At 41.6% G+C, this 26,512-nt stretch overlaps 1 protein-coding gene across 1 annotated transcript in view; it reads right to left on the bottom strand.

Annotated features, from left to right (window-relative positions):
- Positions 1-26,512, bottom strand: part of ryr2 (ryanodine receptor 2) — a 225,349-nt gene that overhangs the window by 35,594 nt on the left and 163,243 nt on the right. Inside the window, exons 68-91 of the mRNA XM_022766015.1 lie at positions 26,328-26,388; positions 22,181-22,419; positions 21,789-21,870; positions 20,521-20,651; positions 20,221-20,348; positions 19,835-20,027; positions 18,960-19,042; positions 18,307-18,464; positions 18,001-18,088; positions 17,225-17,317; positions 16,759-16,929; positions 16,160-16,219; positions 15,817-15,951; positions 15,430-15,542; positions 15,215-15,311; positions 14,959-15,065; positions 14,197-14,248; positions 13,999-14,070; positions 13,833-13,932; positions 12,840-12,919; positions 12,481-12,557; positions 8,841-8,914; positions 1,227-1,307; positions 700-788 (exon numbers count right to left, since the gene is read on the bottom strand). Coding sequence (XP_022621736.1) covers positions 700-788; positions 1,227-1,307; positions 8,841-8,914; positions 12,481-12,557; positions 12,840-12,919; positions 13,833-13,932; positions 13,999-14,070; positions 14,197-14,248; positions 14,959-15,065; positions 15,215-15,311; positions 15,430-15,542; positions 15,817-15,951; positions 16,160-16,219; positions 16,759-16,929; positions 17,225-17,317; positions 18,001-18,088; positions 18,307-18,464; positions 18,960-19,042; positions 19,835-20,027; positions 20,221-20,348; positions 20,521-20,651; positions 21,789-21,870; positions 22,181-22,419; positions 26,328-26,388 — 2,564 coding nt within the window. The remainder of the gene's footprint in view (positions 1-699; positions 789-1,226; positions 1,308-8,840; positions 8,915-12,480; positions 12,558-12,839; positions 12,920-13,832; positions 13,933-13,998; positions 14,071-14,196; positions 14,249-14,958; positions 15,066-15,214; positions 15,312-15,429; positions 15,543-15,816; positions 15,952-16,159; positions 16,220-16,758; positions 16,930-17,224; positions 17,318-18,000; positions 18,089-18,306; positions 18,465-18,959; positions 19,043-19,834; positions 20,028-20,220; positions 20,349-20,520; positions 20,652-21,788; positions 21,871-22,180; positions 22,420-26,327; positions 26,389-26,512) is intronic.

The following is a 26,512-nucleotide window of genomic DNA, read 5'->3' as shown; positions in this document are numbered from 1 at the left end:
GAATGAAACAGATTAACTATGAGAAAAGCTAACAGTAGTAGAAGCAGTAGAATGTGACTGTGGAACACAGTGTATTGGAAACATGCACTGATTAAGCAATCAATAAAAACATAAAATCTCACTAAAGAAAAAAGAGAAATGCAAGTCTTTTTTTTATGCCTTTATTGACAGTGCAGTAGAGAGAGACAGGAAATGGGGAAGCAGAGAGAGGGGGAATGACATGCAGCAAAGGGCTGTCCGATGCGAGACTTGAGCCGGGGCCAACTGCAGCGAGGACCTGATCCTCTGCACATGGGGCGGATGCTCAACCAACTGAGCTACTCGACAACCCAATGCAAGTCTTTTTAAATAACCTGGATTTTGTTTTTCATAATTTCTGTCCACAGTCATAAGGTACATGGTCTGTAGAGAGGGCTTCCACTGATTCTGGTGGGTTAAATTTTATACTCTTTATCTTACTGCTAACCTGATTGTTACAAGGGTTATAACTGTGGTGGTCTGTGCACGGGTAGTATAAATGAATCCATCTGACTTGTAGGGCAGAGTGTGTACATTTGAGAGATAGTGAATAATTAATGGTGGCAAATGCAGAGGACATTCTAACCAGGTTAGGTGACCTAAAATATTCAGTTTGAACTTTGGAAAACACATCCTTTATGATCCTTTATGAAGCAGCAGTGGTGAACAAGAGGAACTAACCTGGACTCTTAGTAGATAGTCAACAGTAGAGATGATGATGTTGACAGTCGTATTGTTCCCAGTTTGTGTCCTTAAGTAGTTCTGGAAGTCTGAAACACATTTTCAAGAAATAGAGTAATTTTTTGCTTGTAAAATGTGTTAAAATAAATAAATACCATAGTGGTGTCATTGCATGACATGTTGTTTTATGCTTCAGAAATCTGAATGAAACCCCTAGAGAAAAAAGCTTCTGAATACATCTTTATTAATCAGTGTGTTATTTAGGATGTGATACTGACATTCTGATTGAAGAAACAAATTTCAAATCATTTTTTGAAACTGCTATCTTACAGTCTTTGTTGTAAAAGAGGCAGATCTGAGAGGAAATACCAGTTAAATAATGTCAGGTCAACAGTTTTAATGATCGGAGTGTGGCTTCAGTACAATGTTCTAACAGTCTCCTCAACAAATCAGCAGTGTCACTTTTCTCCGATTCTACCAGCACAAAAACATGGAAAAACTCGGAGGACACACACGCGCACACACACCTGAGTTGTGTCCTTCACAGAGCAGCTGCAGGAAGCGGAAAAGGTCACAGGTGAACTCATCGTCCTGCATGACCTTCTCACCTGGCCGGAGAGAAGAAACACACACACCCACACACATACGTGCACACACATACACAGCAAGACACACATGCAGACACACATATGCACAAGCACATACAGAGGTATGCACAAACGTACACACAAGAACACAAGCATGTGTAAACACACACATGAATGCACACACACGTTCATATAAACAGACACACATACACATAAAAAAGTCAGAGAAGAGAGAAGACAAAAGCAGACAACAAATAGGGAAGAGACAGACACACAAGAAGATGGAGAGTGAAGAACCATTAAAAAGAGATGGAGCTAATGTGACTAAATCCCCAGTGTTTTTTATCAGTCAGTGGACGGTGTATGGTCATAATACACCATTCTTATCTAAAACAATCACACAATCACACAAACACGCATATACACACACACACACGCACACACACACACACTTGGATGAGCAGTGGGCAGCCACAGCACTTGGTGGTGGACTGAAGTGCACTGGTCTTTAAACTGCAGCATTTTACAGTCAGGACTGGATTTAGGCTCTTTTCATGTTTTTTTCAGAGCTGTTGCACATGTGAGAAAGAAAATTTCCACTGTAGATTCTTCACAGATTACAAATACACTGAGGAAGCTGAGGACAGCTGCTCTGACTGTGCTAAAATGCTGCTTTAAACCATGCAAAAGGAAAAGAAAGTCAGAAGAAGGAAGATGAGACACTACACAATAACTCAGTACAATAACAACAAAAACATGAACAGAATACATCCATAAAGTATGACAACAAACTGGACAGGGCTGAAGGAGGAAAATCTGTAGGTCTGAAACAAGACTGAAAGTGCAGTTTTCCTTGTTTGGCTATTTGGTTGTGGTGCAAACCTTTATCTACAGATCAGTCCACCGGGATGTCAGAAGTTTAGTTTTACTCATCATGACCCAAAATGACAGCATTTGTGCAAATTTTTGTTGATGTCCACTTGTATGATTCAAAACAAGAATGGATCTGGCTGCATCTGCTAAAATGTCAGTATTCAATTGTTATCATGCATTACATTGTAGTAACAAGTTAATACATAATAACTGCTACAAAGACTAAAGATGATACAAGCATTTATAGTAATGTCAGAGTAGCGCAGTGTTTACTACTGCTGCATCAAGGCAAGGACATCCTGAGTTCCAATCCAGAACTTGTCTGATGAGTATTGTGCCTCTCGTCCAATGAGTGCTGAGATTAGCTTGAGCCATCCTGTAACCCTGATATGGTTAAGGCTATATAGTTAATGGAATCAAAGTTTATAGTTTCATTTGCCACTTAATGAAGACTGAAGCAGAACCAGAGATATCATCTTTTTCATTCCACACATTCTTTTCTTGTCAAAACCTGGTGCCCACATTACCCACAGTGCAACTTGACTGCCAACAGTTCATTCACAGAGGTGTGTTGTACTAGTAATGCTAATGTAGCCTGTAGCCTGCAGCAGTGATGAGGTTGGCTACAGAGTACTGGTAAAATCATTTCAGACCCACCAACACTGAACCAAGTGAGATCACTTTGTCAGACCTCACATAGCTCCCTCTGAAGACACAAATGGCTTAATAAAACTGTTCACAAATATATAGTAATATATAGTACTCCCCAACACCTGGAAACACATTTGGATGTGCAATATCAGTGGTGTTCCTCCTGGTTGGATAAGCCCAGAACACCTCAAAAGGGATGCATCCAGGAGGGATCCCATTCAGGTGCCCAAACCACCTCAACTAACTTCTTTCAGCTCAAAGGAGGAGTGGTTCTAGATGTCCAGGCACCTCACCTTGTCTGTAAAGGTAAGCTCATACACCATATTTACTAATTTGGATTCTTGCATTGATGCAGTAGTTATCCAAAAGCTCAAGGCAGTTACTGAAGAATACAGTGTAGATCAACTGGCAAATTGAGAGCTTTGTCTACAGGCTAAGTTCCCACTTCTCCATGACACTTCGCTACAATGCCCATATTACTGCCAACACTGCACCTATCTGCCTGTCAATCTCCCACTTCATCTCACCCTCACTCGTGAACATGGACCTGATATAACTATCACATTTTCTAGGGGAGTCCCATGGTGTCAGACTTGGAAGTGCTGAGGGTCTTCCTGGCCACTTCACGCTCAGGTGCAAATCACCATAGTGTGTGGTTCTGGTCATGGTCTGAGGGTCTGAGGAAACCGTGAAGAAGCAGAACTACAGTATATTATCTGAAAAGAGCAGTGATGCAATTCAAAAGTCATCATCAATACCACAACCAATGTGAGCAGTTCACTTGTTTAAAACAATCTGGGCCTCCCCATTTGAGTCATCTGTAGGGTGTCCACAAACTTCTTGAGGTCAAATGAAAGCCCCTCTCTTTGGACCTCCCAGAACTACTCCTACACCAGAGGCTAGCTTCCATAGACACTTCCATAAGCACCAAGGCTACAGTCCTTCTGGCCTCAGGGCATCTGTCTGTTGTTTCAAACACTTGTTTGTAGAAGGTTTATATTTTTTGTAATTGTCAGTAGTAGTAATTTGCAAGATTTTGTCAAGATTCAACCAGAAATCTTTGGTTTGGGCAACCAATCCTCATATAAATGATGTGAGGATTGGTTGAATTTGTGATAATGTATGTGATTACAGGTCTGAAATTCCTGGATGGACTGATAGATGGAGAGGGTAAATCTTATTCTCTGAAAAGACACTTTAATATCTCTAACACCTGCTCTAATAGTTATTCATGCAATGGCAATAAAACTAACTAAGTGTTTTTGTAGATATGATCACTCATGTTAAATCACTGGATGTTGCAACAGCACTGTATATGATATGATCTTTATAATTTTCCAAATCACAGTGAGTAACCTAACACTGTTTGTGTGTGTTTTCAATGACACTTTTGTGAATTTAGTGATTAAAGGCACTTTCAGGCTTATTCCCAACAGAGTGATAAACTGGATGAGGGGAATACATTTTTCACAGCTGAAAAAAAAATAATGAGACCATATTGTCTATTTATTAACTAAGTAAATATATGTATTATATCTCTCTAGGATTGTTTAATGATAATAAAAAATGACAAGCTAAGGATGTTTAATAATAGCATAGAAAGTTCCCTCTATTCAATCACAAACTTAAATATTTAGAGATAGACAAACTTTAACTACAACCAAATCAGGAATTTAAAATACAATACTGGGGTACAATAAGTCAAAAAAATACATCATAAAAAATGTTTTTCACGTAAGCAAAAAAGTCATTAACGACAAGTACACTGTCTACAGAACACAGCTCAGCCAGTAAAGAGAGAGAAGAGGGGAGGAAGAAATTATCAGAGTTCACCCTCCTCCACTCACAGAGGAGCCTGGCAGGAAACAACCACTTTAACGTCCAAAGTGCAACACTTACAGAGAAAACAGGAGAGGTAGACCAAACAAAACAGATGAAAAGGTGAGAGATGAGAAATAAGTAGGGCTGCAATTTCTTTTTATGAATGAGTTTTTCTGGTAAATCTATACATTAAATCTTTGAAGAAAATACACATCCTTTAACATTACATTGTCCTTCAACCAGTTTAAAACCATTAAAATGTCACTCTGTTTGTACAAATACTGGATGTAGTAATATTTTTGTTTGTTCATCTGTAAGATCAGTCACTATAACAGTTGAATAAACCAATAAAAAAGTCAAGCACACCCTGTATTGTTTGCTGCGTGTTGTCTCAGGGTGTTAGAGCCTGATTAAGAGGCATGTTATAAACTTGAATTGACTGTTGGCTTTTTGGCTTCATTAGCTAAATAACTAACCAGCTTGCCACAACAATAAACTTGCACCATGTATGTATAATTTGGTGTATTATGTTAGTTTATTAAATGTTAGTTTAATAAATTATCTGCATTTATCGGTAATTTCTATTTAATGTATTTTTAGAGTCAGTTACTTCATACAAAATCTTAACCACTAATGGCTAGGAATGTTTCACATCTTCCCTAATTGTTCACACAGAACAATTGTATTTACAATTGTATAAATTGGCTAATTTGATATTACTGGTGCAGACAGGCCATTGATTTTTATTGATATTATGCCATGTTATGTTACTATGCATTAAGTAAGATTTTCTGGCCACTTGAAGAGTGCAAATCTGTAAACACAACATTAGAATATTTTTCAGCAGACACTTCACCCAGGAGACAAACAACAGTAGAATTCTGTGGAGTGGTGTTTGTATCCACCTGGTGAATCTAAGTCTAATAATCCCTCTCTTTAAGCTCTGTTATGGTCTCCCCCAACTCTCTGTCAGTCTTCTGTTTGCTGCTGAGCAGTTTGTAGTCAGTGGCTTTTTACAACTGTTTCTCTGAAAACAGCTGCCTTTGGCTGGACAGGTTGATGAGAGTGCAGAGACCGAACTGGCCATAAAACCTGAACAATAAGCCGAAAGACGCTAAAATGTTTATAGAGCTGGAGGTAACTGCAGGTGAAGATACACCTTCACATTAAATAAAGACATTTGATCCGTTGTTATTATAAAAATTATGATGCATGCAGCTTTAATTGAGGAGATTCTTCAGCTTAATCTACCTTTTTTGTTTAGGATTTTTTTGTATTGATTGCAGCCCTAAGTGAGTCAGAAAAAGACAGATAGTGGCTGAGAACACAGAGGGGATCATACACTTCACAATAGAAAACAACCAACACAATAACTATCTCCATTACTGAGACAAAACAATCAGCTGACTGTAGGTGAACTAAATGACTGAGAGGGTGTGGGTGTAGGATGAGGGAGTGGGAAGGTAAATACTCATATTAGTAATATTTAGAATGTGCCAGATACTGTACAAATCCTGAGAGGAAGGCATACGTGGGTTATGTTTTAGATGGCAGGTTAAGGCAATACAGCTTACATCTACTCTTCAAATACTTCTGCCTGGACATGTCATGAGTTTTAAATCTTAACTTCTATATAGTATATTTAAAACAAGTCATCATCACCAGTTTACTATTGTCACAAAGAATGACAACACATTTTATATCATAATTCAGAAGTAGACTAAGACTTTAAACATTATGAAAAGACACAACTACAAATCTGACCAGAGAGTAACTTGTAATTGGTCTATACTGTGAAAAAAACAAAAAAACAAAAAGAAAACAAAACAGAAAAAACAGGTTAAAATGGTGAGGGTAAGGCAGAAAAGTAGCTACAAGCACAGTGCTGCTAAGGACAAGGTTTGAAGTTCTACACTCAGGACCTGGACAGAACTGACACAACAACTAACCAACTGTAGAGTAAGAGCGAGAGAGAGAGACCAACCAACACACAAGAAAATGGCAGAAGGCATAATTACCACGCTCATGAGTGATGACTGAGGAAGGGAAGAAAGTGCAGTAAACCAAAATGAGAAAAGGAAAACAGGGGGAAGAAAGAAAGAGAGAAAGAAAGTAAGAAACAAAGAAAGAAACAAAGAAAAAGATTACATATAGGGAAAAGAGCTTTAAAAATTCCCAATTTAGTTGTTTGGTCAACATGGAAAAAAATAATAGAAGACTAAATAACAGAAAACTTGTACAGCTGAGTAAAAATGAAAAAGAGCTGAGCCTAAAATATATAACAACAAGACCTAGTGCTTTTTTTGTTTTCCTTTTGACTGTGGATGTGCATCAGCGTTGAACCTGTTTTGTTAATATAGCCTTTTAAAATGACGATCAGTTTCTTACAATGAGGAAGGTATGACTCAAACATTATCAGCTGTAGTTGGATTTATTGCTATAATGGGTGCAATAATGAGTAATACAATAAGTCAGTTTTAGTGATTACTGGTTTTTCCATTCTGCCCATACAGGAATAGGAAACACCTGTTGTAGAATATAAATCAATTTAGTAAAAAAAGCACACAGTTGAATAAACAGCTCATTATTAAAAACATTATGAGCGTGAAAATGCAGTAAAAGCATTTACTGTTTTCAGTACTAACATATGGTCCAATGTTCTTGTTATTTTCTCCATTCACATTCCATTCAACACTGCAATATGTATTTCCTTGCTATTTAAACAGTCATAATTTACTTGTAATGAAAACGAAAAGTAAGTATAGAAGGATTAATGATGGCTTTAAAAATAGTAATTATGTACTGACAGTACATAATTACACAACAATCATTAGAGCAAGGTGTTAATTTTCTGCACTAACTATCCCATAGTGATATACACATTGTTCATTTAAAAAAAAAAAAAAATGAAGACCATAGTCCTCAAGCTGATTTACCAGCTTCCCTGTGCATTCATAGCTCAGGATCCGACATAACCAATGGCTGGGTGTTATACAGCAGTGTAATATTAGCCCTGTTAGCCCTGTTTGCAGAGGTACATGTGGCTAGCTAGCTATGTAGCCAGCTGCGTTAGGCTTAACAGCTACGGTAACCTTTGAGGAAGTTCAGTGTCACGTACTAACGTAATGAGTCCGACAAAGTGTGTGAAATGTTAATGGTTTCACACACTTTGTAGGACAAAGCTTGTTCTCCCAATGATTCACTGTGACCTCCTCCCTGAGGACTTTAATGGTGGATTAATAACATCACTCTGCCCAGCCACTTACAGAAGACATGTATAAATGTGGTGAAATGAAAGTGTGGAAGGTCAGAAATGTTATATACTGTAATAGGTATTTAGCTTTTTTAACCAGAATTTACTGAAAACAAACTGCTGCACCTATTATAACATGATAACAATTAATGTACCAATAATTACTTTATGATTACTTCTTATTACCCAGTACTAAGTTATGTTAAGTTATGGAAGTAAATAGGTAAGTTATGAATGCATTTTAAAGTATTAGTATGCAATCTGAAGGTCGACTGTTAACATTTGTAACAAATGTATACACAGAAGATGTAACAGGCAAATCATGACTACACACACTTGTACACCAGGAATCATACTTAATAATGCATAGGAAGAACAGATAGTACTGTATTACCACCTGATTAAAATCAACAAAATGCTGAACCAAGTGATGACAGGATAAATGGGACAAAGCAAAATAAAGAATGATGATTTGACAGGAAAAAAAATAAACTTCATGTATCAGGAATAACAACCAAGGTGTGTACACCAAAGAGTATATTTCTTCTAGCACAACTACTTTAATGATCACTTTCTACAAGGTTATCTGTCCTGAAGTCCTGAACCATGCAAGAACATGCTTTTAATGGAATACATTGATGTTTTAGGTTAAGCTACCTTACAATATACCTTTAAGTGCTCCACTCTGAAGGCAATGGTCCCAGCAAGCAGTGCCCTCTGGATTTTTATAGAGCTGTTTTAATGTACCATCCTGAGGTTAATTAAAGTGACATTTAAGGATTTTACCTGCATCTGGTGTAGAAAAGCAGGCCTGGCTTTTTCCAAATAATTCAGGTACTTGTTTAGTAATTTTTGAGACCAATAACACTCATCTCAGAAAAAGACATTCAGTCAATGAACATTTCTTTCTACTGCTCTGAAATAAAACTATAAGGTATAAACATAATGGAACTTACCTGAGCCCTCCTCTGTCACCATTCCCAGTCCTTCTGCTTTGTTCTGCCTCTCAAATGCATTAAGATCCAGAACACTGAAACACAGACAAATGTATAGTGAAATAACTAACTTCCTGTTGCTTTTAAAACATGTAGCTGCCACTTTGGTAAATGGACTAATCTTATACAGTGCTTTTCTAGTCTTGTTCATACGGTGGCCGACAAGGGCAAAGGTGCTGCAACGGCCCAAAACATTTCCGTTAGGGCATACGAGCTGCAAATTCAGATATGATGCAGATTCAAAAACACATTCAAAAATACAAAACAAATTCAACGAAAACGTTCTGCAAACGAAAAAACAAGCTGCAGGAAGCCAAACCAAACATATGAACAGCAAACACACTGCAAATACAGAAATGATGCAACAACAAAAAAATATCAACCTCCAAAAACAGTGCAACAAAAAAAATGCTGCATATCCAGACAACACAATAGAAGTGCTCCCGGCCTCTAGGGGGAGCTCTAGTATGAACCTATAAACCTACTATATGTTCAGAAGTAATGTAGAGCGATAACAAGATGAGTTTGCATACCACGGATGTATTATAAGACCATGGTGCATGCAAACATATTTCCTGTAGCTGATTTTTAAATGTACCTCAGCTCAATACTTGATTGAGTGAGCCACAGTCAGAACCCATGAGCTAACCAGCTGCAATATGAATACATTGAGAATATATTTGTTTCAGTCCAGAAGCAGGAAGCGTTTGTAGAGTTACCGAACGTCATGTCCCGCTGCAGTGATTGAGGTGAGGTGTGGGCGTTGAGAACGCCAAACTCCTAAAGGAATTATAATTAAAATGCCAGATTTGAAGTGGATCTTTCTAAATGAATTATTCCTGGAATTTCCTCAGTCATCTAAGAAGCTGAATCAAAACAATAGCATTTCTGAACTCTGATGTCCCCTAAAAATTGGAGAGTGGCCAATTGCCGACCCTGTTACACCTGCGAGAGAAGAGATGAATCAAGCTGAACTTGCTGCATTAATCCGCACAATGATATGAAAGGAAACAAGATAATATGAGCTGAAATAAAGGAAGCTATGGATAAACTGAAGCCTCAACTGGACTCATTAAAGGTTGAGCTTAAAGAGTGCAAAGGAAAACTGACTGATGTTGAGCTGGCGCTGTTGAGAACGCAAGACAAATTGGAGGACATGGAGAAATTCTGAAAAAGACTACAAAGAGAAAATAAAGGACTGAGAGAAAAGACTGAAAAGTTGGAAGGCTACAGCCGCAGATTTAATCAGAGTTTTTGGCCTTGACAAAGATGTGGAAGAGGGAAATCCGACCCAATTCAAGTCAACCCTCCTGAAAGAAGTTTTTAAAGAGAAAAAGGTCCCATGCCAGCCTGAGATGGAAATAGTGCATAGAGTGGGGCCAGCAACAAAATTGAGTTCTAGACCTATGATTGTCAGACTACAGAGATACCAGGCCAAAGAGGAGATTTTGGAAATTGCAAAACAAGAAAACGTGCTGAAATACAAGGAGATGAAAAATCTTCCTGGATTTGACTACAGAAATAGCTAAGAGAAGAGCACAGTTCAAGGATATCAGAATGAAATTATACCGGAAATAAAACACAACGTGATCCATCCTGCAACACTCATCATAAGTGTGAAAAAATATTTCCAGAATAATGAACCAGCGGAGAAGTTCTTCAATCAAGAAATTAAACCAATTCTTCCAGTCAGTGAAGCGGAGGATGGCCAACTGGGTGAGAAGTCAAGCGGGGTGAGTCAGCAATCTAGCTGATTCATGAAAGGGATAATGAACATGCCAAGCGGAAATGAAAAGGTACAGAACTTATGGATTGAGAATTTATGAATGTAGAGCTCAGAATCAGCAATCATGATGATTTATAATGAGGACAATGAATATGCTCTGTGCACAGGAACAATGAACTTGAACTTTTCTAAACCTATGGACATGGAAGTATTACATAGAAAGAATGTATGAATTGAACTGGACATAGTACCACTAAACATCTATGCGCTATGGAAAGAGAAGATAAGGATGTGAAAATTAGTTTGATTTGAACACTGGATAATTGGATTGGACAACTGGATGCCTCCCAAGAAAGACAATAAAAGAAAAAAAAAAAAGGAAAAAAAAAGTCATTAAATGCTAACTTTAAAGGCTAACTTTTTTTAATAAATGGATTCAATGGATGGATTCAAATGAGAATCTGGTTGAGGCTAGACTAGGTGTATTTGATAAACCTAAAATGTTTTTCATTCAATAGTTAAGGTTGATAACCCACCGCAGAAGGAATTTTTGTGATACATTTGGATTCAAAGTTATTAAAGTGACAGAAAGCAAATGGTCTACTTTAATGAAAGTGAGTCTGATGTTAAACGTGAAGCACGGACTACCTCAAGGAAGTTGTCCTCGGCCGCTTCTGTACTCAATTTTTACCAGTGATTTTCCTTTGGTGTTAAAAAGGGCTCATATGGCAATGTACACTGATGATTCCACAATTTATTTAGCTGAATCAACAATTGATAATTTAAATACAACTCTAGCCAGGAAATGAAGTCGGTTGTTGATTAGACAGACAGCAATAAACTTATCTTAAATGTATCTAAAAATATAAGTATAGAAATTGGAACGAACTATTCCCTAATTCCACTAACACTCTATGATTAAGAGATGTCCAAAATATCTGACACAACAAACTATCAAGCAAGTAATCCAAGCTTTGGTTTTTGTCACATCTAGATTATTGTTCAATAGTTTGGTCCAGTGTTTCAGAAGGGAATATCAGAAAACTGCAACTGGTCCAAAACAAAGCAGCACATGTCGCTCTTTCTGTTGGGTTGAGGACAAAGGTCACAAAAATGTATAAATGTCTTTCTTGGTTGGAAGTGAAAAACAGATTATTGTACTTGTTATTGGTAATTCATGAGGAATCTTATCACAACAAAGACGCCTCTTATTTGTTATGAAAAATGATCTTTTAGTTCAGAGATGCATAATTATGCAACAAGGCATACTTCTGGAGGTTGTTTCACACTGCGGAAAGCAGGAGCTTGTAATGTAATGTCTGCATTGTCTTTAGTGTGTGGATGTGTGCGTACTCGTGTGGGTGTGTGAGTGTGTGGGTTCAGGTATTGTGTAGACTGTACATGCTTATGCGTGGGTGTTTGTTTGTGTGTATGTGTTTGTGTGTGTGTGTGTGTGTGTGTGTGTGTGCGTGCGTGCGTTTTTTCTGTATACATGCTCATACGCGTGTGTGTGGTGGGGGGGTATAGGAGAGTGTGCGTGAACATGCTCATACGGATATGTGTGTGGGTAAATTATATGGGTGTATGGGTGAATGTTTTTGTTATGATTGTTGTGTGGTTGTGTACGTGTGTGTGTGTGCGTGCGCGTGCGCACTATTGCTCACGCGCAAGTGTGTGTGTGTGTGTGTGTGTGTGAATATACTGTATCTTTGTATTATTGTAATGTGTATTATGATATATGTATCTTTGTCATTGTATTGTGTGATTGTGATTGTGTATATGTTTTTGTATTGTCACATCAGAATTATGTAGACCCAAGGAAGAATAGCTGCTGCTATGCAAAAGCTAATGGGGATCTTAATAAAACAAACAAACCTGCATGACTGCATCAGCCCAGCCAGACTCTGAAAAAAGCCCACATCCTTCTTGTCTTTCAGATAATCCAACATTTTCTGTCAAAAAAACACAGTGGGCATAATATTTTAGACTCATTTCTGATTTAAACAAGTACAGAGGAAGGGGACAATCAGCAGCTATCTGACAGGGTCTCAACAAACTCTACACATTTCAAAATATATAGTATAATCCACAAATGTTCCTGTTAGTCTGTCTGTCTTGTATGTATTAAGTTCTTATCAGAATCTAATATACAGCCTTTCAAATACAATGCAAGCGCTACCAAACACACGATGACACATTTCATGACAGAGAGGAGTGTGTGAGCACTGTACTACCTGCTGCACAGTAGAGTTTCCTCCATTGAGAATAGCTATGCCCAGCTTCAGAGTAGAGGCCACCATGGGACCCATCTCACCTGTTGTAGGGGACATCATTCTTTTATCTACCACAGAGCACAGCCATTCCAAACATCATTTACATTTTAGTAACTTAGCCACCACTCTCATTCAGAAAGGAGATGAATGCAGCTGACAACTGCACTATCATTGCAATGACCATATGTGGTAGGTTACCAGGTCCTACCAATTTAATTAGTATTAATTATTAATTAATTAAAACTAATTCATCATTTGAATCATTAGTTTACAGTCTGCCAAATTAAAGTTAATAGTTTCACTGTAATGAACAAAGACTTGTTGAATGAATCTCTTTAATTTCAGAAATTATTATATCTTTAGCAAGAAGCTAGAAGCAAGCTAAAAATTGCCCCTCTTCTGATTTAGTTTTGAGTAAAGCAAAGTACTAAGTGAACCATACTCAACTTTGATTTTGAAAAATTATACAAAATATTAATTGCTTTGTTTCCACAACCTTATTGGACACCCCCTCTGTGGGTAGGTCATTAGTTTCATTGGTGTTGATTCTGCCAGTTTTGTGGATAGAATCTGGAGACAGACTCACACTATGAAATCCTACAGCAATGCTTGGTTTGAGTTGAGAGCAACACCTTCATAGGTAATTGGAAGGGTGGATAAATTTCAAACGTTTACAGTTTCATGGTCAACTGTATTCAGATACACACATGGCTGGTCCCTTGAGATGTGAGAGAAAGCACCTGCAGACTTTTTTGTGTTTTATCAGCTGATTCATATGAACTCCCATCCACTGCTGTCTGCCGAGTCATCATCTTCAGTTGTATAAATAAAATGATGGTAGCTTTTCCATTTAGTGTTCTCATGTTTTTTGCAATCTTGGTTCTTCTTTCTCTGATAAAATCTATCATTCAGGCCAAAACTATCCAAGAGAAATGACGGAGGATTTGAACTGACCTTTACTAGCGCTGATGGTTTGAAGCACCATCTCAGCAGCTCCTCGGTCATGTAGCCGAGCCTGCTGATACAACAGCTTCTGCTTCTCCATCTCCTTCTCCTGTTCATGTGAAACACAATACAGGTAGCATCAGAGTCTACAGCTAAAGCCACCACGAAGACTGACACAGAGTGACTGACCACCTACTTCAAAACTCTTCACTTCCTCCCCGTCTTCATCCTCTTCATCATGGCAACTCTGAATGAAAAAGAAGGAGCACATGAAGGCTACAATGAATACTGTCCACATCATCATCATTAGCATCTGCTATTTCACTTCTAAATAATGAAAAGATTTCTGGTGCTAGCATTCAGTAGCTGGTACCTTAGCCATGATGTCAGCATAGGCCATGTAAAGATTATCCTCATCCAGTTTACTGCAACAGGGAAGACACATACACACATGCACACGCACACACACAAACACACACACACACGCGCACACACACACACAAACAAGTTGACTATCCATTCTAATGACTTATATTATTTAAGCTGCATTATGTATTTATTTACGTGACCTTTGTACTGGTACTGCTGATCCCACTGAAAAGACAGTACAGCTTGATACAACTTTGAGCTACTTTAAGCTCATTGTTTTGATTGAAAACATGCCAACTGGAAGCAAACTACCTGTTCATGGAGAAGTTCCTTGTGAAGCCCCAAAAAACTAACCGTAGACTGTACAGATTCTTAACTTTTCTCTGCAGCTGGCAGAGATAAAACAGCAGCACAAGTTGACCTTAAGTTTGACAGGGCTGACAGGGCACTGCCCTTTTCCCTGGATGTTTAAATTGGCAGTTGTTTGTTAACACGGTACCTGTGTGCTCACTCTTGTCAACATGTTTTTCCTTCAAGTCTTCCTGTTCAAAGATGCTCAGGCAGCTTTAAGTAGTGAAGATGCTGTAAACACTCACTACAACAGTGATTATTTGCCTGACTGACTAGTATAAATAGTGATACACTGATAATTATAAAGGATGATAATTAGTGAACTTGAGTTTTCATACTGCTTATTATGTTATAATGCCAGTTCCTATGACTGAGACTTGGTAGCTTGTATCTTACATCTATCTGTGAAACCCACCACTTCTCTGTGAGGGCTGTTCTACTGAACAGCTGAATGAGCTGATGCAGTGGATCAATGTGCTTCACCCCTTCCTCTTCTTCGGATGGCTCTTGGTCACCTGGTTTCTGACATAAACACATGCTCACAATCAAAATAGACTCAAGGGTACACAGTGAAAAATACAATCTGGTCAAATTTCTTTACAGAGTAAAATAAATTATTCCAGGAGCTAAAGTAACCCCACTTGTTTTACATTTATATGACATGAACTAACAGCGAGGTCCTCGATGAGTTTATCTTCAAAGTAGTGTTCCTCTGCCTCGATCCAGGACTTCTCATAGCCCTGCAGGAACAGGTTGACAGCCCGGTGCCTAGTTCAGGGAGATACAGTAGTACAAGATGTACCAGCTGTGCAGTACACACAGATGCACACTGTGAATCTAATGTACAGAGTGTGTTTGTGCTGATGTGTGTGGGTGTAGAACTTACCTGGGCAGGTTGTAGAGCGGTGCCATCCTGAAGCAAGCAACCACTGCTCTCTTCCTCTGTTTGGACAGAAGTTTGTGCCAAACTGCCTTCTTACTGCGCTGAGGGTGCTCAACCTAAACACACAAACTGAACTCAGTAGTGGCTCACTATCTGGGGACCATATAAACTACACCTCTAGAACAGCTAATGGCACAGGTGCATTTTACAATACTGGCTACACAAAATTGGACCGACATGATTATTTCACATCATATCAGCTCTTCTAAGAAGCTTTTGCGCACACACGCACACGCACACACACACACACACCCACACACACACACACACACACACACACACACACACACACACACACACACACACACACACACACACACACACACACACCTGATCCAGATGGAAGAGAACATGAGCAATGTCCAGGACTCTCTCTACAGTTTTCTCTGGGTCTGAGGTGTCCTCATAGTGATTAGGGAGGTCCCTGTACAACGCCATCTGCCAACGAATAGCTGGGTCCTCCAGCTGGACAACACAAACACATACAGTCACAATTACATAGAGAAAATGCATTTAAATGTGTGGTGAGGTTGAGCACTTCTCTGAGCAGTTAAATATATATGTGGCCTTTCACTAGATTGAACTAGATCTTTAGTTTTTACCAAATATGCTTACAGGATCTTGATCTTGTTACAATCATGAACAGGATTGTAGTACTTGACTGTGTTCTTACCTTCCCTTGTAAATGGAGATTATTCCTGATGATCTCTCGGACTTCGTCCTCTGTATCTTTCTGTTAACAGAGCAAATGTATGGTCCATTAGTAGATCAACATAATCCTACATGGGTTGCCCATTGAGCTCAAGGGCTATCTAAGTCCTTGACCATGAAACACAACGTCCCTTGATCGAGTCTGGCCTTTGCTGCATCTCTCTTTCCCTCATTTCTGTCATGTCTGTACTCTTGCTATCTAATAAAGACATAAAAAGGGATAGTAACTATAAAAATGATAAGGTAACACTTTGATCACAGGTCATGAATGATTATTTGAACTTGTAACCCAAAAGCAAAGAAATATTTGGCTGCCTGAAAATTTTTTACGGTTTACTTTAATTTTACAAATTTATCCAAAATTATTGTATTATACATATAGATTTACAATACCAATACCTGTTACCAATAATCAATTGGTTGGCATATTCAATGAGATACAGAACTTAAAACATTAAGTCCATTGAAGTGTTTCTCTTCTCTTTATTATACAGATGGAATGTCTTATGCCATATCAGAAAAAATGTTCAAAATGTACTAGACAGAAGTTATTTTTCACACCTGGGTGAAACGGTTCTTAGCCAGTGCGATGAGCTCTTGTTCTCCAGGGGCACAGATGTTGAGTCCGACAGGCAGTAGACGCTTTAGAGTAGCAACGATCAGACTTGTCTGCATTGAGTATCGATCTCCCTTCCTCTTCATCTTCTTCCTCTCCTGGTCTGAAACTATTCCCTGAGCAGAAGACAAGAAATGCACACAGCCACATTCTATAATGTTAGCCCTACTAAACAGCTTTCATTCATATAACATAAATGTGAACTGATTGCTGGTTGTGAATGTTGATCGCCTATTTGCTCTGTATTTGTTATTGTTTTATATGCTCTCCTGCTGTATCATTCTGTTTGCTCATGCAGTGACTGAATTTTTTGCAAGAATGAATTAACATGTATAACTCCTATGTTTAGATGTGAGTTTGTACAAAAACACACATTGTTACAAGCCTTTACTCCCTTCTATGTGCCCATACCTTTGACATCTTACACTTGGTGTCAGTGATGAGGAAGGACATGTTGTTGATTTCATTCTGAACCACAAAGTTCTGCTCTTCCCTCTTGAAGTTCTGCAGACAGATGACAACATGACACCATTCATCACTCTTCTGTCACACTGCTGTGCTGTCTGATGTTGAATAAGAGCCAGGTTCTTGTTGAAAAGTCACTTTTATTAATCTGCTGGGATGGTCCTGAGACAGACTTTTTCTGTAACTTTCTGAAACAGATGATCCAACAATCACTCCTGCTTCATGCTGTGATTGGCCAGCTATGTGCAGGGGAGAAAGGAGCCAAGGACTGCACTTCTCTCTTTAACCTTTTTCTTTCATTTGTTGCAAAACTATTTCTGTGAGTGTTCATGAGAACAACCGAGTGCAACACTGTTAGCATCTTCCAGGAGAGACATGGTTATGGTTATGAGCTAGTTCAGAAGGACCATAAAAATGGCCTTTATTGAGAGATAAAAGGACTAAATTATAAAGACCAGTTATCAAAACACTAAGCTCAAAGCTGCTGAAAGCTCAATGGGGTGCGACCAGCAGTATAAGCAGCTCTTAACAGTGAGTAATTCAATCAAGTACTAATGATCAGAATCTTTAATCAGTGGAGTGATGAGAAAGTTAGCAGGAGTCTACTGGTGTTGTCTCTATCTGCTCTGACTCCTACCACTAGACCTTGCCTAATATCCCTGTATCTACCTTTCAAACAGCACTTTGCTGTTTCTTTGGCTCCTTCACAGTGATTTTCTTACATGAGACTTGGCCCAGAAGATGAAAACCTCAGCCACCATGCGGAACAGCTCCTCAGCCTCTGGGTTGGACTCCTTCAGCCATCTGGCCCTGTCAACATTAGTTGTTAGTTAGTGGATAGGGGCAGTTCTGTGCTGAGCTGAACTACTGATGTTCATTTTTCATCATCCTTTCCCTGAATGCAGCAAATATAAAACTTGCTGTTAGCAACACAGAGCATGTACAGGACAAACATGTGGGCTTGTCTTACATAACTGTCATGTATCATGTTTCAGAAAAACAGGAAGCCTTCAGTCTAAGCAGTGTACCTGTTGTAGTCAACAAATCGGATGAGGAGAGGGTAGAAAGCGTACAGGTCTCTGACCAATATGGTGAACTGGTCCATGATGAGAAGCTCCGTCTCTGACATCTCACCCCTCCCCTCTGCCTTGCTGTGTTCTTCATCCATCAACACAACTGCAGCTTTCTGCACAACACAGTGCAAGATGACTATCTGTTAATGGGCACACTAAATACATTTGATCATAGCAGTAATATTATATGAATAGGTTTCAATTACTATAACTGCTGTCTGCAGAAAGTTATAGTCCAATCTAAAAGCTCTTGTTATTGTGTCATGTTATTTTTGTAATAGTCTAGTTATTGTGTTATGTTGGCAGATGAATTAAAAGCTCCTGTGTGATGAAATAATATTTTGTTTGACAGGCCAATTGTTGAAACCACACTACTGATGTGTGTATTGGGCAAACCCTGTATGACCATGAAGGCAGATTATTAAACAGCAGCATTATCAGTTCAGTTGTAGGAATATGAATCAAATATTTCAAGGCTGTTTTCCAAAACACTGAATTAGACTTTTATTTAACCTGTGGCTGACACACTGTGCTTTAATGGTTTAGAGTCATACACTATTTTCCACTTGTGTTGTAACAATGTAATATGGCAACATGATAAGACTCACTTTTTTCAGTTTCTCCATCAGAGGCAGGAAGTGGGTCTTCAGCAGCTCAGCTTTGGCCTTGCTGATGATTGGCTGAGAGAAAACTAGGGGCACAGACAGAAATGGGGTTTTGCTGTTAAAAATACAAAAATGTGTTATGTGTGTGTGTGTGCGCACATGTGCATGTCTCCTGGTGCATATACAAACTCAGTTGCAAGTTTATTAGGAACACTAAGCTCAACCTAAGTCAGTCTGATCCAACAGTTCTGTAATAAATCCTCCTTCATGAAAGTTCTAATGTTCAGTTTGTGTTGAAACTGTTTCAGAGGTGTTGGTTCACCTGTGTGATTATTGTGGAGGCTGCAGTTTACGCTGCTGTTGAACTGCATTACATTATACAAAGAGGTGTTTCCATTGCTTAGTCTACTCTCATTGATATAAATGGAGAGGACAAAATAATAGAAACACCTGTCAGTTTAACACAATACAGTTTAACAGCAGCACAAACTGCAGCCTCCACAGTGATCACACAGGTGAATCTGAAACAGTTTCAAAGGTCTTGCCAATAGTTTCACCTTTCTCCTCCGATCAACAGGTGGTGGTAAGATATGCAGCAATTTGCCAGTCAAGGCAGTAAAGAGGAAGACTGCTAGCAAGTAAACATGGATGTAAACAATGCTGGATTAAAACGTGTGTAAATGTTTTATGTGAAAGAAAGAACAAGAATACACACAATGAAGTGAGTAACACTAGGTGTAAACATAACTCTTGTTATGAGAAAACTTCAAAGGGCCTCTTTATGATTTTATGTCAAGTCAAAAAAATAATTTGTAAAGCTCAGTTGTGAAGCATAAAGAAGGAACAGCCTGTTACACACAGTGTGTCATCATGTTTACCAGCTAGTCTTTTCATCCAGGCCCCCTCATCTATTCCAAGGTTGTTGTAGATGATCTTGAGAATGTTCCCCAGCAGAGTGTTCATGTGTTCAGAGGTCACGGAGGTGCAGCAGCTGTCAGCTTTGTCTGTGTTGCTCTCAGGTCCATGTTCCCACCAGTGAGACATATAGCTACATAACATGGGCAACACCACCTGCAGTAAAAGTGCAGTTTGACCGTGAATCACACAGAATTTCTAATACTTGGCATTGAATAAACCCGACATCCCGAGGCAACAAAACCAAGGATATGTGTAGAACAGAAATAAGGTCCAGGCTCAATCCCAGGACTTTACTCCTATTCTATTATTTTGTTATATGCATTTTTAAGGTAGTTATATGTCCCACCTCCATGACATGGGGCATCTGAGTGTATCTCATGCCAGACTCTGCCAACTCCATGATCTCCTCCAGAGACTTTTCTAAGTTTGGGATCACAGGACAAACCTCTCCAACGTGTCCTGGAAGACCTAGAGCTGGGAGAAGGAAAGAAAAATGCTTAAGTAACATATGGAGAATAAGCATAATTCTCAGAGGATACAATTAAAATATGACTTGTATATCTTGGTGTAATCCCTCCTACTAATGTATATGTGTACAAGCACACAGAGCCGCTAAACATTAAAAGGAATTCACATTCATCAGTACCCCCTCTGTCTTTAGTTCCTTTGATGTTGTAGATGGAGAAGCTGTTGAACTTGTTGATGTGAGGCTCAAGAAAGGCCACAGGGAAGGCTGCTGAGAAAGCAGCTAGACATTTTCCTAATGCTGGACGCTGTCTGGAGAGGAGAGGAGAGGAGAGGAGAGGAGAGGAGAGGAGAAAATAATCATTATTTTCATTGTCAATCATCTATTTAATTTTTAAATAAATTGGTTAACAATTGTTGTCTAAACATGCTAAAAACAATATGACTTTCAAATAGGTTGAAAGTCTCTCTGGTCACTCATTTAAATTTTATGAAGGCTTAAAGTTCTGAAAAATTGAAGGCGTGGCCTCTTTGAGTGATAGGTGGGTGAGCGTATGCTCACCAAAGTCGCGGCTCCACACACGCCCCTGCTCTTTGCCAGGAGTTAGGTACGGCCAAGATGGCGACAGCGGAGCAGCTCACTCTGAGCAGCTCAATCTGAGCAGCTCACTCTGAGCAGCTCACTCTGAGCTTCAAAAACGCTATTCAGATACCTGTGGGTGACGTAACAGAGGCTACGTCCATCTTTATTTACGGTCTATGAGTTTAACACTATTTCTTTACACAGAGAAAAAGGTGCAAATAGAGTTTCATGTTGCATTGTGTGCCGCATGAAACTCAGCACATCTGCGCACAAAAAAACTGTCTGTAAACTGGATTTTGTGCAGAAGGCAACAATTCAACTGTTTTATGAAGCTTAGCGATGAGTGAATGTTTTACACACTAACAGTGAATTGGCAGTGATCAATATTACTTGTACATATTTTACTGTTACAGCTGAAGCTAGAGGCACACATGTAAAACTAAACAGGTAACTGGCAGTGTTAAATTAACATGTGCCTTTCTCCTCCTTAGACATGATACACCAGCAAAATACACTCATTCATGGGGTAAATAAATATTTTTGTAGTATGTAAGGTACACTGATACTGCATCAGCATTCAGCACAAAGATACATTCATGACTTGTTACATGACTATTACCTTCATATTGTATTTCATGGTCTTGTGTTGTCATAGTTATCTAAGATATGTGGCATTGATGTTATTTGCATCTGATGGAAATGCTCATACCATCCTGACATATGGACTTCAGTGAGAAAAATCTGAGTGAATTATTCTGATTTTGAGTTGTATTAAATGTTTGCTGTAAATTCAATTCCTCTGCACAGTGCATTACATATGTGTTAGGTTTCCTGTCCTTATATGATATGTGTAGGGTATACTCCACCTTTCTACATAGATACTTTTGTTGGTTCCCAGAAAATAAAGGCTGTTGAGGATTCTATAGCAGGATACCTGGACATCATCCACTGGAGCAAGAGAGACAAACAACTGTCACAGTTTATATTTCAGGGAGTTCATTTTTAACAGAAAAATAGAAACTGCTAACAAATGGAAAATGTCAGATGTCCAAAATAAATTTTATTCTGTTTCATTGTGTTGAAAGGATTAATGATGGTAATTTAGAGGAAAAATTACCATCAATTAAGCCTTTCATCACAATGAAACAGAATCAATTTCATGTTGTATATTTGTTTGAGTCTTCACAAAGAAAGACTTTGAAAATATTAACTAGCAGGATTTAAACCTTGATGCCTCAAACAAACATGATATACTCACATATGAGGTCTTCTCCAAACATGTTCTGTCCGATGTGTTCAAATAGGGAGGAGAGGACAGGCAGCAGGGCGAAGGTGGTGTAGTTGATGATCTGAGTGACACCTCGCGGCTGCTCTCTGCTGTGGGTGAACTGACCGAGCTTCAGGTTCTCCTGTGTCTTCTCCAGGTCCTCTGCTGCACTCTCAAAGTATGATCGCAGAGCAGCCTTCACTGACTCCAGACCAGTCTTCATCACTGTCCTAATATATAGGGAGAGTTAGGTTTTTCATCCTTATCATTCCACCAACTGATAGAGACAACACGATCATTTTACTGTTGTGGTAACCACCACTGAAACATGACACACTCTTAAATAATTACATTACATCACCGGAGAACTCTCCTCCTTGAACCGTCACCTTACCGTGGTGGAGGAGTTTGAGAGCCCTAATGACCCTAGGAGCTATGTTGTCGGGGGCATTTTGCCCCTGGTAGGGTCTCCCAAGGCAGATTGGTCCTAGGTGAAGGGCCAGACGAAGAACGGTTCAGAAGATCCTAATGATGAATAATATCAAGAACCCGAGTGCCCGGCCCGGAGGGACACCGGGGCCCCGCCCTGGAGCCAGGCCTGGGGTTGGGGCCCGTGGACGAGCGCCTGGTGGCCGGGATTTGACCCATGGGGCCCGGCCGGGCCCAGCCCGAACCGGCTACATGGGTTCGTCTCCCAGTGGGCTCACCACCTGCAGGAAGAGTCAGCGGGATCTGGTGCATTGTGGATTGGGCAGCAGACCAAGGCGGGGGCCTTGGCGGTCCAATCCTCGGTTACGGAAACTGGTTTTTGGAACATGGAACGTCACCTCTCTGGCGGGGAAGGAGTGGGAGCTTGTGGAAGAGGTCAAGTGATACCGGCTAGATATAGTCGGCCTCACCTCGACACATAGCGTCGGCTCCGAAACCCAAGTCCTTGAGAGGGGCTGGTCTCTCCTCTTTGCTGGAGTTGCTCCGGGTGAGAGGCGGAGGGCCGGGGTGGGCTTTTTGGTGTCCCCCAGACTCTCTGCCTGTATGTTGGAGTTTACCCCGGTGGACGAAAGGGTNGTGATACCGGCTAGATATAGTCGGCCTCACCTCGACACATAGCGTCGGCTCCGAAACCCAAGTCCTTGAGAGGGGCTGGTCTCTCCTCTTTGCTGGAGTTGCTCCGGGTGAGAGGCGGAGGGCCGGGGTGGGCTTTTTGGTGTCCCCCAGACTCTCTGCCTGTATGTTGGAGTTTACCCCGGTGGACGAAAGGGTTGCGTCCCTGCGCCTTCGGGTCGGGGATCGGGTTCTGACTGTTGTCGGTGCTTATGCGCCGAACAGCAGTTCAGACTACCCGCCCTTTTTGGAGTCCTTGGGACGGGTGCTGGAAAGTGCCCCGAAAGGGGACTCCATTGTCCTACTGGGAGACTTCAACGCTCACGTGGGCAATGACAGCGTGACCTGGAAGGGTGTGGTGGGGAGGAACGGCCTGCCCGATCTGAACCCGAGCGGCGTTCAGTTATTGGACTTCTGTGCTAGTCACAGCTTGGCCATAACTAACACCATGTTCAAACATAAGGATGTCCACAGGTGCACTTGGCACCAGGACACCCTAGGTCGCCGGTCTATGATCGACTTTGTAGTCGTATCATCAGACCTGCGGCCGCATGTTTTGGACACTCGGGTGAAGAGAGGAGCAGAGTTGTCAACCGACCACCACCTGGTGATGAGTTGGATCAGATGGCGGGGGAAGACGCCGCGCAGACCTGGCAGGCCCAAACGGGTTGTGAGGGTCTGCTGGGAAAACCTGGCGGAAGAACCCGTCAAGATGATTTTCAACGCACACCTCCGGCAGAGTTTCGACCGCGTCCCGAGGGCAGTGGGGGACATTGAGTCCGAATGGGCCTTGTTCCGCTCTGCTATTGTTGAGGCGGCTGTTGCAAGCTGCGGCCGCAAGGTAGCTGGGGCCAGTCGTGGCGGTAACCCCCGTACCCGCTGGTGGACACCGGCGGTGGGGGAAGCCGTCAGGCTGAAGAAGGAGGCCTACAGGGCGTGGTTGGCCTGTGGGTCTCAGGAATCAGCTGACTGGTACCGGCGGGCCAAGCGGAGTGCAGCCGCGGCAGTTGCTGAGGCAAAAACTCGGACGTGGGAGGAGTTCGGTGAGACAATGGAGGAAGACTATCGATCGGCTCCAAAAAGGTTCTGGCAAACCGTCCGGCGCCTCAGGGGGGGAAGGCGGCAACTCGCTCACACTGTTTACAGTGGGGGCGGGGAGCTGCTGACGTCAACTGAGGATATAGTAGGACGGTGGAAGGAATACTTTGAGGAGCTCCTCAATCCCACCAACACGTATTCCGTAGAGGAAACAGAGCCAAGAGACCTGGGGATGGATGATCTAATCTCCGGGGCAGAAGTCGCCGACGTAGTGAAACAACTGCGCGGTGGCAGAGCCCCGGGGGTTGATGAGATCCGCCCTGGGTATCTCAAGGCTCTGGATGTTGTAGGGCTGTCTTGGTTGACACGCCTCTGCAACATTGCGTGGACATCGGGGGCAGTGCCTTTGGAGTGGCAAACCGGGGTGGTGGTCCCCATCTTTAAGAAGGGTGACCAGAGGGTGTGTTCCAACTACCGTGGAATTACACTCCTCAGCCTCCCTGGTAAGGTCTATGCCAGGGTACTGGAAAAGAGGGTCCGATCGATAGTTGAACCTCAGATCGAGGAGGAGCAATGTGGTTTTCGTCCTGGGCGTGGAACTGTGGACCAGCTCTTTACCCTCGCTAGGGTGCTGGAGGGAGCATGGGAGTTTGCCAATCCAGTCCACATGTGTTTTGTGGATTTGGAGAAGGCTTACGACCGTGTTCCCAGGGGCTCCCTGTGGGGGGCACTCCGGGAGTATGGGGTGGATGGCCCCTTGTTAGTGGCCATTAAATCCCTGTACCAAAGGAGTGTGAGTCTGGTTCGCGTAGCCGGCAGTAAGTCGGACCTGTTCCCGGTGAGGGTTGGACTCCGCCAGGGCTGCCCTTTGTCACCGGTTCTGTTCATAACTTTTATGGACAGAATTTCTAGGCGCAGCCGGGTGGTGGACGGGTTTGGTTTCGGTGGCGGGAGGATCTCGTCTCTGCTTTTTGCGGATGATGTGGTCCTCCTAGCTTCATCGAGCGCCGACCTTCAGCTCTCGCTTGGGCGGTTCGCGACCGAGTGTGAAACGGCTGGGATGAAGATCAGCACCTCCAAGTCTGAGGCCATGGTTCTCAGCCGGAAACGGGTGGATTGCCCGCTCCAGGTCGAGGGGGAGGCTTGCCTCAGGTGGAGGAGTTTAAGTATCTCGGGATCTTGTTCACGAGTGAGGGTAGAATGGAGCGGGAGATCGACAGGCAGATTGGGGCAGCGTCAGCAGTGATGCGGGCGCTGAATCGGTCCGTTGTGGGGAAAAGGGAGCTAAGCCAGAAGCTCTCAATTTTCCGGTCGATCTACGTTCCAATCCTCACCTATGGTCATGAGCTTTGGGTAATGAGCGAAAGAACGAGATCGCGAATACAAGCAGCCGAAATGAGTTTCCTCCGCAGGGTGGCCGGGCTCAGCCTTAGAGATAGGGTGAGGAGCTCGGTCATCTGGGAGGGACTCGGAGTAGAGCCGCTGCTCCTCCATGTCGAGAGGAGCCAGTTGAGGTGGTTCGGGCATCTGGTGAGGATGCCTCCTGGACGCCTCCCCGGGGAGGTGTTTCGGGCATGTCCCACCGGGAGGAGGCCTCGAGGCCGACCAAGGACACGCTGGAGGGATTATATCTCGCAGCTGGCCTTGGAACGCCTCGGGATTCTCCCGGAGGAACTGGTGGAAGTGGCTGGGGAGAGGGCCGTCTGGACCTCTTTGCTGAGGCTGCTGCCCCCGCGACCCAGATCCAGATAAGCGGGAGACGGCGAGAACGAGAATGAGAACGAGAACACCGGAGAACTGATTGATGATTTAAAGGCTCAAGTTCACAGAAGCAGTGTGAAGCAAGTTTTTAGCAGTATTCATATTATGTGTCCTTCAACACAGGCCTGGACAGAAAAAGGTATAACTTAAGCATCATCCCTGCTGTGATGATGAGGGGCGCGCACACACGCACACATGCACACACGCACACACACACACGGTTAATGTCTTCCCTTACCTGGCATCCAGGCTTTGTCCCAGTATCTGCAGACAGTTGACTATGGATGTGGCATTGTTACCTGGAAAGTAGAGAGGATCATGATAAACAGACTGGTTTGAGTCTGAGGTTCAATTCTCTTAGGAATGTGAAGTGTCACACACTAAGACACACAAACAAACACAACAACAGCCTCTACCTGCTGG

This window comes from Seriola dumerili, unplaced genomic scaffold (genome assembly GCF_002260705.1).
Source record: "Seriola dumerili isolate Sdu_G_001 unplaced genomic scaffold, Sdu_1.0 BDQW01000807.1, whole genome shotgun sequence".
NCBI classification, from domain to species: domain Eukaryota; kingdom Metazoa; phylum Chordata; class Actinopteri; order Carangiformes; family Carangidae; genus Seriola; species Seriola dumerili.
Note: the sequence above shows the minus strand (reverse complement) of the source record. Positions and strands in the feature narration are given on the sequence as shown.